The 19,023-nt window shown below is 49.8% G+C and overlaps 1 protein-coding gene across 1 annotated transcript in view; it reads right to left on the bottom strand.

Moving 5' to 3' along the window:
* Positions 1–12,222: 12,222 nt before the first annotated feature.
* LOC137416837 (uncharacterized) overlaps positions 12,223–19,023 on the bottom strand; it is a 50,480-nt gene continuing 43,679 nt past the window's right edge. The window contains exon 2 of the mRNA XM_068102495.2: positions 12,223–14,647. Coding sequence (XP_067958596.2) covers positions 13,554–14,647 — 1,094 coding nt within the window. The 3' untranslated portion in view covers positions 12,223–13,553. The remainder of the gene's footprint in view (positions 14,648–19,023) is intronic.

Genomic DNA, 19,023 nt, shown 5'->3' with positions numbered 1-19,023 from the left:
AGCTCGAGAGAAAACGAATTGTTGTTCTTTTTCTTCTTCTATTGTTTATTCATACTAGGACGTGCCCGTACGTGGGTGCCCGTTCCTTGCCAAAAAAAAAAAAAAAAATGTCTTCGCCCATGCATGCATGGGCGTGCCCATGGGCCCATGGGCGTGCCCGTAAGTGCGTGATGTGACCGTACAATGAATGTATCGTCCCGACGCCGCAGCTCGGATGGCGCTGCAGTTAATCGGGCCTGTATCGGCAGAGTTATTATAAACGTGTACTACAATCGATCGTACCTTACAACAATCAACACAGATTGCAACGTCAAATAAATGAATACGCTCTCAAATGTGCCGTCCGAGGCAGCGTCTGCTCGCCACGTTCAGCATCAGTACGTCGTCACTATGACTATCCGTAAGTCCGGAAGTGACGTCCTCATTTGACTGTCCGGAAGGTCGCATATCGCAGTTACGATGAATCGCAAATTAGTTTTAATTAGTTTTAAAACATAGTTTAACGCCAACATAGCGCCAACATAGTTTGCCAACGTGAAATAAATGAATACGCTCTCAAATGTGCCGTCCGAGGCAGAGTCTGTTCGCCACGTTCGGCACACGTGATAGCTCGCTGCTCTCTGATTGGTTGAATCGTTTTTTGGACATAGCTCGGTAACTACTTCTCCGATTAATATGAAACCTTGAAAAGGCACATCCTCAGGTCCCCAGCAATATACCTGGCAAGTTTCAAGTATATCGGACCCGTGGTTGTCGAGAAACAGCGGTCACAGACAAACACACAGACAAACACACACACAGACACACACACACACACACACACACACACACAGAGATTACTGGAATTATAGATAGATATTTACTAACTACAGTAATGTACAGTACTTCGAAATTGCAAATCAATTTACAACGATGTATACACGTCTCCTGATGAAAATAAACCTTCACGATGTTGATGGGGAGGGGGAGGAGGAGGAGGGAGGGGGGGGAGGAGGAGGAGGGAGGGGGGAGGTAGGCAAGAGAGGGAGGGAGTTGGGGGTGGGGGAGGGGGAGGTGAGGGGACAGGGACAGGAAAGATATACTGTACTGTGGCGGACACATTGTCAATGGGCAATAATTCCGCGCACCAGTGGGTGGCGCGAGCGTCCAGGCGTGGAAGCGCAGCTCAGGCCTCGCTCGGAGCGAAGGCGTCACGAGGCGCAGGGTGGAACTGAGGACATGCCCCGCCTTTCGGCCGACCGGCCACTCCCGGGGGCAAGGCGTGGCCTCGGGACATATATGCGGGCTCGATAGTCGAGCACACCCAGTGCTTATGTGCGAGCTGTTAATAAAGCATTTCAGTTTGTACAACGCGTGGTGGCCTACCTTCTTGGCAAACGAATCGTGTGTGCACAGCACCACACTGGTGACCCCGACTGGTTCAGCCGTAGCTGACCCCCGAACGCGCCATGGCTACCAACGCTGTCGCCGTCAAACTCCCGGAGTTCTCGGAAGCGCAAGCCGACGTTTGGTTTGTGCAGGCCGTAGCTCAATTCCAGCTCCGGGCATCACGGCGGACGAGACCATGTACTACCACGTGGTCGCCGCCCTCGGGCCCGGCACTGCCGCCCGCGTCGTGTCCATCCTTCGGCGCCCGCCGGGCGACAACAAGTACGCGGCACTCAAACGTCTCCTCCTCGCCACGTTCGGGCTCACGGAGGTCGAACGCGCCGACCGCCTCCTGGACCTTCCCGCCCTCGGCGACACACGACCGTCCGTTCGGATGGATTTTATGCTGTCCCTTCTTGGAGACCAGCGGCCGGATTTCCTGTTCCGAGCACCTTTCCTCCGCCAGCTACCTGTGCAGGTGCGCCTCGCGCTGGCCGGTTCAAAATTAACGGAACCCCGCGCCCTGGCCGGAGAGGCCGACAAATTTTTCGCGGCCTGCGACACGCGGTCGGTGTACGGTGCTGCCGTAGTGGATCCCGGTGCGGAGGTTTCAGCGCCCTCTGCATCCCTCGTGGTCGCTGCAACGCCCCGCCCACCACCACCACAGCCACCACCGCCGCCGGCACGACCGCCGCAGCCGCCACCACCGCAAACCTGGTGCTACTATCATGCCAGGTTCGGCCGCAAGGCTAGAACGTGCCGCCCGCCGTGTTCTTTCGACGGGTCAGGAAACGACCGGGCCGGCACTCACTTGCGGCCCTGAGCGTCGGCCATTCCGGCAGCCTCCTGTTCATCACGGACACCTCGTCTGGTCGTCGTTTCCTGTGCGACACGGGAGCGCAGGTAAGCGTCCTCCCTGCCTCCGCGTCCGACAAGCAAGCCGCGGGCCGGGGCCCCGCCTTGCTCGCCGCCAACGGAACACCCATCCGCACATTCGGGAAGCGTTGCCTCTCACTGCGGTTCGGAGGGCAGCGCTTCCAATGGTCTTTCGTCACCGCCAGCATGCCAATGGCCATGCTCGGTGCGGACTTCCTTTGTGCGCATGGGCTGTTGGTGGACGTTAAGCGTCGACGTCTCGTCCAGGCTGAAACCTTCAGCTCGCTCACTTGTTCGCTGAGCGGCTCACCGAGCGGCTTGCCAAGCGGCTTGCTGAAAGGTTCCATCCCGGCAAGGTTAGTCTGTACGCTTCCGGCAGCGGATGAGTTTATCCGCCTCTTCACCAGTTTCCCGGCACTCACGCGGCCCACCTTTTCAGCGGTGGCCGTCTAACACGGGCTGGAGCACCATATCCCCACCGTCAGACCACCAGTCTACGCCCGGGCGCACCGCCTCGACCCCACGAAGCTGGCTGTGGCGAAAGCGGAGTTCGCCACGCTGGAGCGGCTGGGCATCGTACGGCGCTCCAACAGCGCATGGGCCTCTCCTCTGCACATTGTGCCCAAGCCCAGCGGCGGATGGCAGCTGTGCAGTGACTCCCGCCGGGTCAACGATGCCACCACCCCCGACCGCTACCCGGTCCCGCATAATCAGGACTTTTCCGCCCGGTTGGCAAACACGACCGTTTTCTCCAAGGTGGACCTCATCCGGGGCTACCACCAGGTCCCCGTACAACCGGACGATGTCCCAAAGACGGCCGTTATCACCCCTTTCGGCCTCTTTGAGTTCCTGCGGATGCCTTTTGGGTTGAAAAATGCGGCCCAGGCGTTCCAGCGGCTCATGGACAGCGTCTTATGCGACATACCTTTCATCTACGTCTACCTGGATGACATCCTAGTCGCGAGCACGTCCCGGGAGGAGCACCTGCTCCACCTCCGCACGCTCTTCGAATGCCTGGGCCAGCATGGCCTAATAATCAACCCCGCGAAGTGCCGTTTCGGCGTCACCACCATCGATTTATTGGGGCACCGCATCACCAGGCACGGGGCCATCCCTTTGCCGGCCAAGGTGGAGGCGGTCAGGAGTTTCCCGCGCCCCCGCACGATCAAGGGGCTCCAGGAATTCGTGGGCATGGTGAATTTTTATCACCGCTTCGTGCCCCGCGTCGCCCAGCTCCTCCGCCCCCTGCACGAGGCCCTCCGGGGGAAGCCGGGCAAAGGTGACATCGCCTGGACAGAGCCGATGGCCGCGGCGTTTGCGGGCGCAAAGCTGGCCTTGGCCAACGCCACCATGCTGGCACACCCGGCGCCCGATGCACCAATCGCCCTCACAACTGACGCGTCGGACTACGCGGTGGGCGTGGTGCACGAGCAGTGGGTGAGTGGTGCTTGGCAGCCGCTGGCGTTTTTTAGCCGGCAGCTTCGCCCGCACGAACGCCGCTACCGCACCTTCGACCGCGAGCTGCTCAGGCTCCACCTGGCGGTCCGACATATCCGCCATCTGCTCGAGGGCCGCCCGTTCACGGCTTTCGTCGATCACAAGCCCCTTGTGTTCGCGATGGCCAAGGTCGCCGAGCCATGGTCGGCCCAGCAGCAACGTCACCTCTCTGCCGTGTCCGAGTACACGATGGACATCCGTCACGTCATGGGTAAGGACAACCCGGTGGCGGATTGCCTTTCCTGGTCCGTCGCACACGCGGTCCACCTCGGGATTGACTATGCCCAGAAGGCGGAGGACCAGACCGCCGACCCCGATGTCCAGGCCTTGCGGACCGCCGTCACGGGCCTCCGAGTCACCGAGGTGCCGTTCGACGTCGCGGGCACTGCCTTCTTGTGCGACATCTCCCTCGGCCGGCCTCGCCCCATCGTGCCCGGTGGTTGGCAGCGCCCGGTTTTTGACGCCATCCACGGCCTGTCCCACCCGGGCACGAAGGCCTCCCAGAAGCTCGTTGCAGTGAAGTTCGTCTGGCATGGCCTCAGGAATAACGTCCGCGACTGGGCCAGGACGTGCCTCGCGTGGCAGCGCGCAAAGGTCCACGGCCACACCCAGGCCCCGTTAGCCCCGTTTACGGTGCCCGAGCGTCGGTTCGACCACGTCCACGTCGACTTGGTGGGACCTCTGCCCCCCTCGCGGGGTTTCACCCACCTCCTCACCATGGTGGACCGCACCACCCGGTGGCCGGAGGCCATGCCATTGGCGGCGCCGGCTGCGGCTGACGTCGCGCAAGCCTTCATCGCCATGTGGGTTGCCCGGTTCGGTGCCCCCTCGGATATCTCGTCCGACCGTGGCCCCCAGTTCACCTCGGAGCTCTGGGGAGCGGTGGCGCAAGGGCTCGGCGTCAAGCTGCACCGCACCACGGCCTACCACCCCCAGGCCAACGGCCTGTGCGAACACTTTCATCGCTCAATGAAGGCCGCGCTCCGGGCCAGCCTCCGCGACGGCAGCTGGGCCGACAAGCTCCCCTGGGTCATGCTGGGCCTCAGGACAGTGCCCAAGGACGACCTGCGCGCGTCCTTGGCGGAGCTGGTCTTCGGAAAACCGCTGCGGGTACCGGGCGAATTTATCCCCGACTCCACGGCTCCTTGGTCCGCGGCGCAACAGCGCTCCACCCTGCAGGAGGCCACCAGGAGGTTCGCCCCGGTGCCGACGGCACACCACGGTTGCCCGTCCTCCCACGTCGCCCCGGAGCTTCGCACGGCGGAGTACGTTTTGGTCCGGCACGACGCCCACCGGGCACCGCTGCGGCTCCCGTACGACGGGCCCTTCCGCGTGCTGGAGACCGGGGACAAACATTTCACCGTGGACATCGGCGGCACTCCGGATCGTATCTCCGTGGACCGCCTCAAGCCGGCCCATCTCGATCTGGACCACCCCCCCCCCCCCCCCGCAAGCAGCTCTGCCTCCGCGTCGAGGCCGCCCCCCGGCAGTCAGACCCCCGGCACCCCCCAGCCCCGCCGTCCCGCTACCCCCCGGCCCTGCACGCATCGCCAAAGGGCGTTTCGGCCGGTTCATCCGGCTTCCCCGCAAGCTCACCCTTCAGGTGCGCGGGAATTCTGGGGGGGCGCGTGTGACGGACACATTGTCAATGGGCAATAATTCCGCGCACCAGTGGGTGGCGTGAGCGTCCGGGCGTGGAAGCGCAGCTCGGGCCACGCCCGGAACGAAGGCGTCACGAGGCGCAGGGTGGAACTGAGGACATGCCCCGCCTTTCGGCTGACCGGCAACGCCCGGGGGCAAGGCGTGGCCTCGGGACATATATGCGGGCTCGATAGTCGAGCCCACCCAGTGCTTACAAGCGAGCTGTTAATAAAGCATTTCAGTTTGTACAGCGCGTGGTGGCCTACCTTCTTGGCAAACGAATCGTGTGTGCACAGCACCACAGTGCTACATATTCATCTTTTTGGGGGGGGGGGGAGGGGTTGCTTTGACAGGCCCCTCTGTTATGAGAAGGGGGGGGGGGAGGAGTGAGGGGAAGGAGGAAAAATTTACCCATGCAAAGAGTGCTTTAACCTCAGTGTTGCAAAGTAGAAAAGGAAATTGTAATACTCTCAGCCACCATCACCAGGTGGCGCTACACGGTACACATTTACATAAATAATTTACGCCCCTCAACCCATGCCCCACATCCCCGCATACGGCCGCGGCCACATGGCCTATGTTACCCCCCAGACAAAGTTGTATTTGTATTTATACCCCGAGTAAAGTATATATGTGTTTATAGCTGGAGTACCCGGCGTTGCTCAAGTGGAAAAGAAACATTAACATAGTCGAAATGAGGGAAAATATAATGGAAAACCAATTACATCCAAACCAGAATCCACCACAAACATCAAATCATCATTTCACCTTTTTGTTGAATATATGCTGCTGAATGTGCCGTTCATCACGTTTCTGAGTTAAGTATCAGGAAGAAGAAGAAGCCTTACCACCAACTTTGACCGCTTCTGGAATTGTTGTATTATTTGTGTTCAAATGTCTGGTGATAGTTTTGTATTTATTTATGCGAATGTGTACTTGTATATAATTATCATTAATCAAAAAGGCTTCAGCACTGTCGAGCGATTAAAAAAACAAATTCAAATAAACGAACTTTTGTTTTAAAAAAAAGAATTTTTTTTTTTTTTGCCTAAAACTCTCCCAGGTACTCACTGATGAACTTCTGAAAATGACGAAGATCCGTTCAGCCAACTCTGAGAAAAATGGCGACACACAGACAGACAGACATTCTTATATAGTAGAATAAATAAAAGGGGAAGTCTGTGTGTGGCCACTTCATGCGCACACGTGGCGAACTTGCAACGCGAGGTATCCCGACACGGAGGGCAGATCTCCCAAGAATCCTTCTTTGTTCTTGCTCCGTAGTTCTTAATGTGCGAAGAATCAGAGAATGCTCAAAGACGAGGAGACCTCATAGTCATAGTTTGTTTTTTCCGCCATGGCCCATGCCTAACAGTAATAGCATTAGTGGCAATACTACACTAATGTAATAGTAATGCGTTACCCAGACAGGTTGATCAAAAGAAAGGAGATGGGGAAGGGGAGAATTATTTTTATTTTGATCTTCCTCTCAGTGTGTTGTGTATTATTTGTAATTCAGCATTTATAAAGGCTGTGATTAATATCCCATTAATACCCCCTCCCCTCCCTGAGTATATAGCTAGATCGGTATGATGGTATCTATACACCGCCTAATTTTATTAGTGCCGAATTAGTTCACCGCCGCCTCACTTTTGCACCTTTGTTCGCTTTTAAATTAGTTTTCTCCACAACCGCTTCAGTGATTGCACAAACCTTTCAATTTGGGAGTGCATACCCAAGGAGAATTTTTGAAAGAAAGTTTCATGATGATTGGATGCAAAATGCAGATAGCATTCCATAAAGTCTGTTTGCTGTAAGCGGGGGTTGCATGGTGTTTCATGTAGCAGGAATAAACCAGCTTGACCTGGCTTTGCTCGGCCAATAATCTTGACTTCAGGTTGTGAAAAACACCAATCTACTATATAAGAGAGCCGTTGGTCTGTCTGTCTGTGTGTCGCCATTTTTCTCAGAGATGGTTGAACAGATCGTCGTCAAACTTTCAGAGGTTCATCAGTGAGTGCCTGGGAGTGTTTTAGGCCAAAAGAAATTGGAAAAAAAAAGTTCGTTTTTTTGGACTTTAAAAAAAAATAATCGCTCTATAGTGCCCAAGCCTTTTTGATTAATGACAGGTATAATTATATACAAGTACGCATTCACATAAATAAACAAAACAATTCACAAACATTTGAATACAAATCAAAGAATTCCCAAAGTGAACAAAGTTGGTAGTAAAGCTTCTTCTTCTTCCTGAACGTCATCATACTTAACTCAGAAACGTGATGAACGGCACATTCAGCAGCATATATTCAACAATAAGGTAAAATGATGATTTGACGTTTGTGATGGATTCTGATTTGGATGTAATTGGTTTTCCATTATATTTTCCCTCATTTCAAATATGTTAATGCTTCTTTTTCGCTTGAGCAACGCCGGTACTCCAGCTATAAACATTTTTGTACTTTACTTGGGGTACAAATACAAATTTGTCTGGGGGGGTAACATAGGCTATGTGGACGCGGCCTCATGCGGGAGTGTGGGGCCTGGGAGAGGGGCATAAATTCTCTATGTAAATGTGTACCGTGTAGCGCCACCTAGTGATGGTGGCAGAGGTTATTATTATTACAATGTCCTCTTTTACCTGGGCAACACTGAGGTGAAAGCACTCTTTGCATGGGTAAATTTTTCCTCCTTCCCTTCCCCCCTCCCCCAAAATGGAGGAGCCTGTCAAAGACTCCCCTCCCCCAAAAGATGTATATGTCATGTATCTTTCCCCTCCCACTCCCTTCCCCACCCCCTTCCACTCACCCCACTCACTTCCTCAACCCTCCCTCTCCCGCCTTCCCCACCCTCACCCGGCAACGCCGGGTACTCTTGCTAGTTACAAATAAAGATTTAAAGTTATCCGACAAAAGGCAGTGCCCATGTTGAGAGGATTTATCATTTCATATGCAGCGTGGCTGTTGGTTTGCATCATTTGCTGGGAGCTTGGCAATGCCAATGTTCAGTGCCCCCTTGTAGGTTCGAGCAAAAATCTGTAATTTGTAGGTATGATGATAGCTTTATCATCCCCCAACTGGGTTGAATTTAGAACCCAGGCTAGACAGCTCAGAGATGAGTGTGCGTACCTCAGGTGCATGGGATGTACCTATTGTTTGCACTGGCATAGAAATTGGCAGAATGACACTCAACTTCTTGATAAAGACTGAAAATACTCGTATTAATTGAAAAAGGCATCATTTCATTCAATAACTTAATATTGTTGCTCAACATGCCGATATGTTGATGATTGTGCGTAACTGTTAAGGGTTCCTCTACGATCTCCTGGTCTCGGTAAACCTCCGAACCCCGAGAGGAGCCACGGCAGAAAAATATGTTATTCTGTGTTAGAAATCAATAGGGAAACCACACCAATGATTATAAATGAACAGATATTGTATAAAAATCACACACAAGAATAACGGTACAACAAATGGCAATTAAGAGTGCACTCTATATACCTTATCGCTTAGGATGGTACCATCAACTAAAGTCAGATGACTCACTGCGCTCCCAGCGAGTGAAAAGGACACTCCTCAATGTCTCTATAACCTTTTCCAAGGCGAAGGTGATTCGCTCCAGCGGTCGCTAGAATGATATCCAGTCGAAGCCCAAATCTCGCTCTCCAGTCGAGACCCGAATCGCGTACAGATGGCAATGGCAATCGCCCCGCCGAAACTGTACAAAGGCGCCCTCCAGAGGAGCACCTTCACCGCTCAATCAGTAAACCGCAACGTAATTGGAGACGAAGCGGTCGCACACACACATCCCCGACAGACGGTAGGATGTTGGGGTAAAGCTGACGCGAAGCAAAACCTTTGTAGGTGTCCGAAGCGTGAGGTTCAAAATGGCCGACGGCTCTTACTTGAGTCGATGCGACTAGGCGAGGATTCGTCGAAATCTCAGCGCCCAAACTTGACTACGCAGATTTCTCAATTCCAGCGATAATTCCTATCGCCGGATGTCCTTTCAAGGAACTCAAAATTCCCTCGCGACTTTCGGTAGACCATGCTCGCTATGGAGCCTCGACGTCACGCGTCTACTCTGACTTTTCTCGCCACGCCTCTCCCTCTTCTTTTTCTCGTCTTCCGGTTCCCGATCCTGCTTCCTGTCTCTTTTTTACCATGAACGCTTTTAACCTTTTAACCACAATAACCATTTCCCTTAAACAACAACAATTATAATACATAGAACCAGAAGGGTTTCAAGTGGATGAAAACCACAACAGCGGAAGGGACGAATCCATAACAGTAACTATAACTTGTGACTTGCAAAGTTGAAGATTTTTCAACAAGCATATTGGACGGTTGCGTTTGTTATTCTGTCTGTCTGTTTGTAAAATTGTCAATTTACATCCGATAAACTTAAACTTTGAAGACGATTTGCATATCAGGTCACCGAGTTCAACCTCCAATTATTTTTGAGGTCAAAAGGATGCTCTACTGAGTGCCATTTTACTTTGTTCTCTTTTGATAAGTGTCGCTCTATGAGTGATTTTTCATCTGTCTGTCACTCGCCTACAGGTCACAGTTCTAAACCGATCGTGACAAAACTTCACCAAGTCGTAGAGGTCACAATTGAGAACCCTATATTTTGAGGTCAAAGGTCATCTGGAGGTCAAATTACTAAAATCACAATTTTTCATCTGATTGACTTGAAAATAGAACAGCATTTGCACATTGTCACTAAATAGGGAAACCAACTATTTTTGAGGTCAAACGGTCAAAGTTCAACTCATGGTCAAACTTCCAAAATCAATTTTCATCTGAAGAACTGTCAATTTTCATCCGATTGACTTGAAAATTATACAGCATTTGCATATTGCCTCATTGAATTGGAAAACCAACTTTTTTAAAGGTCAAAGGTCAACTCATGGTCAAACTACTAAATCCTCAATTTTCATCTGATTGACTTGAAAATTGAACAGCATTTGCACATTGTCACTAAATTGGGAAACAGACTAGTTTAAGGTCAAAGGTCAACTCAAGGTCAAATTTCTAAAATCATTTTTTCATCTGAAAAAGCGTCACTTTTCATCCTGTTGACCCGAGCTTTGATCAAGATGGTCAATTTTAATCTTGATGAAATAGACAATTTGATGGACCAATGGCAACCTTTTTGGGGGGAGGGGTGGGGGGGTGGGTGTGGATTTTGCAAGTATCCTGCTCTGCATGATGTCTTCTTGTTTTTTTTTTTTTGGTTGCATCATAAGTAAGCACCACAGTGCTCCCTGCACATTTGAGCAGGAATTTGTAACATACTCAGGGTACCGGTGATACTCGCTCATCTCTTCTTCACAAAAGATGCAGTGAGGTGAGGTGTAACGGCCAATTAATGCAGCATTGTCCCATCATTAGAGCGCAGCATTGCCCCCACCCCACTACACATTAGGGATGATGTGAGGTTTTTTTTTTTCTTCTCATGTGCCACGATGCCGTAGACTTCCAGGATCTTGGCAGACAAGCACTCAAGCACAGCCGCCAGATAGACAGGAGCACGCTCGGCATAGTTGCCTTTACAAAGAGGCCTGTGGACAACCCCCACAGGAAACTGCAGTCGGGCATAGAAAGAACGAGACTTTACCTTAGTACGAACCTTTCCACTACCCTTACCATATCCTGACATGATGTTGGCAAAGGAAGAAACTAGAACGGCTCTCGGTAAACAGCATACCTCTGCCAGACTGAACAGTTTATGTTTTGAACTCACTGATAGACCGGATCTGCATCAGGATCGTCAATTGGTCTTTGTCACACACCCAACATGGCGACCTTGTTTCATCCGAATCCGTCCATAACGTTTTGAGATATCATAGCACAATGATGTATATTGTTCTTGGCCCTACCTCTCAATGGTTAACAATCACTTAAAATTCTAGTATCCATATCTTCACCAAAATCGAGTCAATTGGTCCTGGTCACACATCCAACCTGTAGACCAGGTTTTGTCTGAGTCCATCAATAACTCTGACATATCTTGCTAACCAACAGACAAATGCGAATAAAAAATATCCAGAGCCAGATGCCTAGACATCCTCCATCATGCAAAGTCTTCCTTGGCATACCTGAGCTCCTATCTATGACAAAGCTTTCAACCACAGCTCAATGGAATACTGCCCTCACCTGTGGGCTGGTGCCCCTGAATCACACCTAGCTTAGCTCAACGCTGTGGAAACCAAGACCTTCAAAGATCATTGGAATCTCTCACGATTAACTTGAGTATATGGGCCTATCACTTCACCATTACCGTCAGCTCAGTGGTCTCTGTCTTCTTCCACCTATTTTCTGGTTTTGAACCCTCTGCCCTCTCCGTGCATCTGCAGGACCTTGCACCAACAACCTCCTCCTAATGAAAATGCAAAAATCCAGAGCTAGTGATCACCTCCACTTATTTATTCCTCTTTTTTCCTGCCTGTGGAATTAACTTCCACACTCTCCTCAATGTCATTCTTCCCTGCAGGTCTTCAAGACAGCTATTCACCACCATCTCAAATCATCCCCCACCCAAACCATATTTTCTTGCACCCATCAAACCACCCAGAATTTTGCTTCTGTATTCACCTTGTCCTGTCCACCCCTTACGTTCTTCCCTTCCCCTTATCATTACACACATACCTTAATTGTGCGTCTCCGTTGGTCTTCTCCCTCCGTCCTGCTGTTGCCATTTCCCCCTTCTCCTTCTGCTGTTCCTTTTGTTATGTTGCATCCTGATCCGCTGCTCTGTGTTTTACCTCTTCCATGAGCCTTGACGATGTAGACAAAAAAATAATAATTCTAAAGCAAGTCACTGTCACATCAGCCAGCATTTTCTAAATAATCAAAATCTTTATTCTCTACACAATGTGAGGGAGTATGCTTCAAGTCCAACCTCCATACTGTTACTCTAACAGGATGTTAAACATCAGGCTGTAGTATATCATAATCTCCTTGTCAGGATATCGATTAGGCCATAGTAGGCTGGTTAGAAGAGGCAAAGACAGTAACACAAAACAGAAAAAATTAAAGAATGTTAAAGACCAAACAAATAAAAAAAAAGAGAAAATGCATTGATAGTGTTATGGGAATGACTCCTTGGGGTTAATAGATCCTTTGTATAACTCTAGTTATTTTTCTGGAAGTTTTATGGACAAGCGTAAAGTAATGAAATGCAATATTAGATATGCATCGCTATTATATATATACCTTCCACCTTCAAAAATGTCTGTCGATAAATTAATTATCAACCCTTTTGTCTCCATTTATTTAAAGACATTTCATTTATTTGATGAGAAAGAAGAGAACTTCTTGGAATCGACTCGACTGAAGAGTTTTGTCTTATCTCTAGCCACATAATGTTTGCCCTGCAGTGGAATAGAACTTCCCTCTGGCCAAGGAACGTTTGCCCTGCCGTGGAATGCAATTGCATCCAAAAACTTCTGCACGGCTTTGCCAGTTTGCCGGCCATCTCTTCCTGTATTGTGAAGATGTTCATGTTTATCTGCCTTTGCGTGTTTGGTGGGGCCAGACATGAATAATTGAGGAATCTTCTGATCGTTTGTTGGTGTCGACGGCACATATCGGTAGGGGTTAAAGGGATGTTTATTGTTGGATGCATCATTTATTTTTGAGCAATGCTTTCATTCTTGTTTCCTTCCCCCAAGTTATTTGCTCTTAATAAATAAATATACCTGGTCTCAGGATGAATCACACTTGTCCTAGCTGCTTCATTTGGTGCTTTAGGCTGGTTACAGGTTAATGGTGGTGCGGTTCAAACCTCTTTAGACCACACTCGTGACCTCAGTTTGCTCGGCCAAATGAATGAGAGGCACTGGCGTCTATTGGCATGACATCCAGATAATTCCGCAGCCCTAAGAGTCGTGTAACGTAGCAAGTAGGCCTGATAACTTGCTTGGGGCTGTGGAGTTAGCTGGCGGTTGCAGATGTTTTGACCCGACAAGCAGAATGGACCCATTTCTGTAACAATATCATTGTTCACGAAACAAATACAAATCATCACTTCTTCTTCATCTTCATCTCCACTCACAGCAAAAGCACAAATGTGCAAATGTTTTACAGACTGTTATGAAATGTATATCAGCACCATTTATTGGAGCCCTTCATGGAAATGGGACAAACCTACTTCAAAAAAGCAATACATCAATCTTTGCTACAATTGCCCTGTGGAGGATTTGATGTCTGTGCTGATTGTTGCTCCTTCATGTGAAATAATTGCATGTGTTTATGACAGTACGATGCCTGAGTGAATCCCTTGCCACATACACTGCATGTATATGGTTTTACCCCAGTGTGTACACGTCCGTGCCTTTTCAAATCGGATTGATCAGAAAAGGTCCTCGTACAAACTGTGCAAGCATATGGGCGCTCTCCCGTGTGACTACACATGTGATTTTGACGCTGCGACGCCCGACTGAATCCCTTACCGCATATGTTGCACGGGTATGGACGCTCCCCTGTATGAAGTCTCATGTGAATCCGACAGTGCGATGATTGACGGAATCCCTTATTGCATACAGTACAGGTGTATGGGCGCTCCCCTGTGTGAGTTCTCATGTGAATCTGACATTGCGATGACCGACTGAATCCCTTATCGCATACAGTGCATGTGTACGGACGCTCCCCTGTGTGCATCCTCATGTGTATCCGACAAGTCGTCGAATGAATGAATCCCTTCCCACATACACGGCAGACGTGAGGCTTCACTCCTGTGTGAATACGAGTGTGCTTCTTCAAATCTGATTGATCCGAGAAAGTCTTCGAGCAAACTTCACAAATGTATGGACGCTCTCCTGTGTGGTGACTCAAATGTCTCCTTAAAGACTTTACACCTGTGAATCTCTTCGCGCAAACTGTGCACGTGTACGCGCGCTTTCCCGCGTGAATTCGCTCGTGAATCCGACAGTCTGCCGACTGAACGAATCCCTTACCACAGACATTGCATGTGTAAGGACGTTCCTCCGTGTGAATCTTTTTATGTCGCTGACAGGTTGACGAGTCACCGAATCCCTTGTCACACACACCGCAGGTGTACCGTTTGTCTCTTGTGTGGATCTCAGCGTGTGTAACAAACATGCCTTCATAATGTGTACTATAAGAACAATCAGTGCATTGGTAGTTTTTATCACTGGAAACTTGTTCATGCATGTCCATGTGCATCTTCAAAGCTGCTTTTCTGCTGAAGGTGAGAGAGCACAAGCTGCACGGTAATTTCTTGCCGAGTTTCTCCTGTTCCCCTGTGAAGATCATTCAGTAAATTAAAAAATTAACATTTCTCAGCATCTAGTTTACATTGAATGGAAACAGAGCATGCAACAGCAAATGATATGTTAATTACATAAGGAAGAGCTAATAAGCGACTTTCAAAATGATGTAATCTGCTCCAATATGCTTGGTGCGCAGACGCAGAAACGACTAGCGACAACAATCTTCAGGGCAAGGAGCATATATCATGTCAGATAAGGATTCATGCCACCAAAAGTAGCTCAAAAAGCTTCTAAAATAAGCCAAAAATACTTGGAAAAGTACCTGAAAGAAAGGGGCATGCCTCTGTGAAAGGAACGATTTGGAGAACTTTCTGATAAACTCGCCAAAAAAGTTATCTTGCAGCCCATACCAAAAAAAAACTACGTTCGGAGTAGGCCCGTGGCAGGCATGTGGATGGGTGTGTTGTACGCCTAACCTCATCGATCAACCCCGTCAGTGAGTGGACTTTGAATCTTGCGGGATTACCTTGTGTAAACATAATGGGGCTGGAAATTTATTTATACTAGCGTGACTCAGCGCTCCGTGCGCCTCACCACACGTCGTTTCAGAGGGATAGGCATCTTTGACCATTTCAGTGTCTTTTTGGTCTTCAGAGTCTTTAAGGGTATTTTGGTTCCTCTAGGTCTAGATCTAGATCTTTGGGGTATTTTGGTTATTCAGGGTATTTAAGAGTCTTTTGGGTTTAAAGGGTCTTTGGGGTCTTCCAGGTATTTTGGGTCTTTGGGGTGTTTTGGTTATTTGGGGTCTTTTGGGTATTCGGTGTCTTAAGGGTCTTTTGGTTCCTCTGGGTTTTTAAGGGTCTTTGGGGTATTTTGGTTCTTTGGGGTATTTAAGGGTCTTTTTGAGTCTTCTGGGTCTTTGGGATCCTCTGGGCCTTTAAGGGTGTTTTGGGTCTTAAGTGGCTTTTTGGGGTCTTCAGGGGTGTTTTGGGTCTTTGGGCTGTTTTGGGTCTTTGGCCTGTTTTGGGTCATCATGGTATTTTGGGTCTTCAGTGGCTTTTGGGTCTTGGGGGACTTAAAGGGTCATCAAAGGTCCTTGGGGTATTTTGGGTCTTTTGGATCCTCTGGGCCTTTAAGGATATTTTGGGTGTTTGGGGTGTTTTGGGTCTTTGGGGTGTTTTGGGTCTTTGGGGTGTTTTGGGTCTTTGGGGTGTTTTGGGTCTTTGGGGTGTTTTGGGTCTTTGGGGTGTTTTGGGTCTTTGGGGTGTTTTGGGTCTTTGGGGTGTTTTGGGTCTTTGGGGTGTTTTGGATGTTTTGGTTCTTTGGGGTGTTGAGGGTCTTTTGGGTCCTCTGGGTTTTTAAGGGTCTTCTGGGTGTTTTGGGTCTTCGGGGTGTTTTGGGTATTCGGGGTCTTAAGGGTCTTTTGGTTCCTCTGGGTTTTTAAGGGTCTTTGGGGTATTTAAGGGTCTTCCAGGTCTTTTGGGTCTTCGGGGTGTTTTGGGCCTTTGCGGTGTTTTGGGTCTTCCGGGTCTTTTGGATCATCAGGGCCTTTAAGGGTATTTTGGGTCTTCGGGGTCTTGGTGGTATTAAAGGGTCATCAAAGGTCCTTGGGGTCTTTTGGATCCTCTGGGGTGTTTTGGGTCTTTGGGGTCTTTAGGGTCTTCGGGGTTTTAAGGGTCTTTTGGTTCCTCTGAGTCTTTCGAGTATTTTGGGTCTTCGGGTCTTCAGGATCTTTTGGGTCTTCGGAGCTATTTGGGCCTTCACGGTCTTTTGGATCCTCTGGGCCTTTCAGGGTATTTTGGGTCTTTGGGGTATTCAGGGTCTTTCGGGTGTATTTTGGGTCTTCGGGGTGGTTTGGGGTCTTAGAGGACTTAAAAGTTCGTCAAAGGTCTGAGGGGTCTCAGCTGTCTAAACGTAATTAATAGTACAGACTGTGTTTTGGGTTTTAATTTAATTTGAAGAAAAAGAAGACGTTTGGGTCGCATTTAAACATACATAACCATATACGTTTGCTCTATTATAATAAGATGGCGACCAAAACTCTGTTCATTACCAACATTCAGGCAGAATTCCCAGACAGAAGGAGACACCATATCTGGTTTGGGTGCTTCTTAACCCTACAAGTTCCAACGAACACATACGTCCCTAAACTCTCCGCTCTCCTTCACTCTTTCATTCCTCTTTTTCCCCGCCTCTGGAACAAGCTCCTACTCTCTTCATTTTAATTATTTATAATCCTGTTCATTAATCTAAGAGCTTCACTACGCCCCCAGTGGCGTTTATAATCGAGGCCACGCATTTTGTCCCCCCCCCCCATTGGAGGAAGACCCTCTCGTGTTCAGGCCGTTGGTGCTCCTATGGTTGGCAGAGAGTGCCCGGAAGCATTGATGGAAAGAGAGTGGCAATCATATGTGTGGGAAAATTGCATGCTCAGTCAGGGTTGCCCACATAGCTCAGATGGCAGAGCACTGTACGGTTTTCCAGAGGACCTGGGTTCGATTCCTGGCCTGGGAATGTAATCTTCCCCCATATACCATTTTGAAATGGCCACTCCTTCGTCTAAATGCTGAAAATTATGCTTTAAAGACGATTTGAACTACAGATTTTGCGCTGGCAAAGGCAAAAAGTGCTCGAGCAGAACTGGGTCAATGAAAATGCACACATCACATGCGCAAAAGACCTCTTTAGCTTTCATACGTCATTTTGAAAGTCTCATAATGTATAAGATATTGCACACACAATTGTTCCTGAAAAATAAATCTGTAAAGGTTGACATTCTGTAATTATAGACACTTTTAAAGTTAGCCAGAAAGTAGTACCATGGTCAAAGATGTTCAGGGTGATAGATGTCATTCGTTAAATCGACAGGAACGAATAAAAACTAGAGTTAACGAAGCACAAGAAAAGGTTATTCCGCCCATCAGATACAAAGTTATCTTAGGCTATCACCCTCGATATGAATCAAGTGGTGTTGGTGTTGGAGGGAAGGAGGGTGGTGGTGATGGAAACAGACAGAAGGAAGGAGATGGATAATTATTGGACAGAGGGTTGGGATGAGAAAGGCAAAGGGAATGGTGATGAGAGAAAGGTGAGGAGTTATATAACAGCAAAGACACAGCCATTCACAAGAAAAAACCAGATGGTATTCATGGATACTTACCAAACGCAGTCAACTTGGTGCGAGCCAACTCTGCTGTTTTTGAAGGGGGTTTTATTTGATCCAATATGGCTGCTAAACCACGTGAGTGATGAGATCATGAATTTTCATTCTCTAATATAATTGTCCATATATCACGTATAAGAAAATTCCTACTGATCAGCCGAAGCGTTGTACTTGTCGAATGATGACGTTGAAGCACGCGGTGCAACGCGCGCGACTTGCTACCAAGGAGGAAGCGGACAACGCGGTAAGTTTATAGTTCTTTATTCCAAAGAGGTCACTGTAGCACTGGCGCGCTCTGGGCTGCGCGCCCGGTGTATATCCTGAGGCCACGCCTACCCCTCGGGTGACACCGTCACAATTTCGGTCTTCGAGGCCGGCCGATAGGCAAAGTGTGACCGGAAGGGACGAGGTTCTCCTGACCACGTGGCCCTTGACTTGGTTTGTCCGCACAATGTGGGCGCTTTCAGGATGAACTTTAGCCGGGGAGCGTTTGGGCGCCCCAGTCTGATACTGCCGCCCACGCGCATAACAACTTGTGAGTGCACGTGGGTCCCGGCGGTCCCACTGGCCTAGCGCTACCATGTTTAGACAGCGAACTCCGTCCCCGGGCACCGGCACCTACTCCCGGAAGTTTGAGAGATCAGCAGTGCCGGGCACGGTAGGACACCCGCGGAGCCCCGGCGGACCGGGGACGCGCGAGCCTACGCGTTAGCATGCTACGGCGGAATCAACGGCTTCGGCCACGGCCGGGCCGATACTCGGCCCGGTCACCCGGAAATGAACTGGTTCGACGCCCGCGCTAGAGAGGTCGCGGGCGACTGAGATGTATTAACAAATGATTAATTAATTTGAGACGTCCGATTTCTAGTGTTTGGAAATTTGGAAGAGCTTGACCCTAGCCTTTCCCTTGCGAGGGCAAGGAGGAACTTAACACTTGACACTTAAGCTTAGTTTGAAGTACACCCTGCCAGCGCCCACGGTGGGACGGCAGGGCAACCAGAAGGGACGAGGTTCTCCTGACCACGTGGCCCTCGATCTGGGAAGCGAGAGGCGTTCCATTAGTGGACGCGCCCCTCACGCCCGACTTTTGGGCGGCCCCGGCAGGCCGTTTGTTTTGACGTTCCGTGACAGGCCCCGCACCCCCACCTCCGGGCCGACCGGGCGACCGGAATGAATCCCGGTGTCCCGATCCGAACCTTCAGAGCGGGCCGGCTGGGGAGTGCCAAGCACCCCGTACCTGCAC

This window comes from Myxine glutinosa, chromosome 1 (genome assembly GCF_964187855.1).
Source record: "Myxine glutinosa chromosome 1, kmMyxGlut1.1, whole genome shotgun sequence".
Lineage (NCBI taxonomy): Eukaryota > Metazoa > Chordata > Myxini > Myxiniformes > Myxinidae > Myxine > Myxine glutinosa.
Note: the sequence above shows the minus strand (reverse complement) of the source record. Positions and strands in the feature narration are given on the sequence as shown.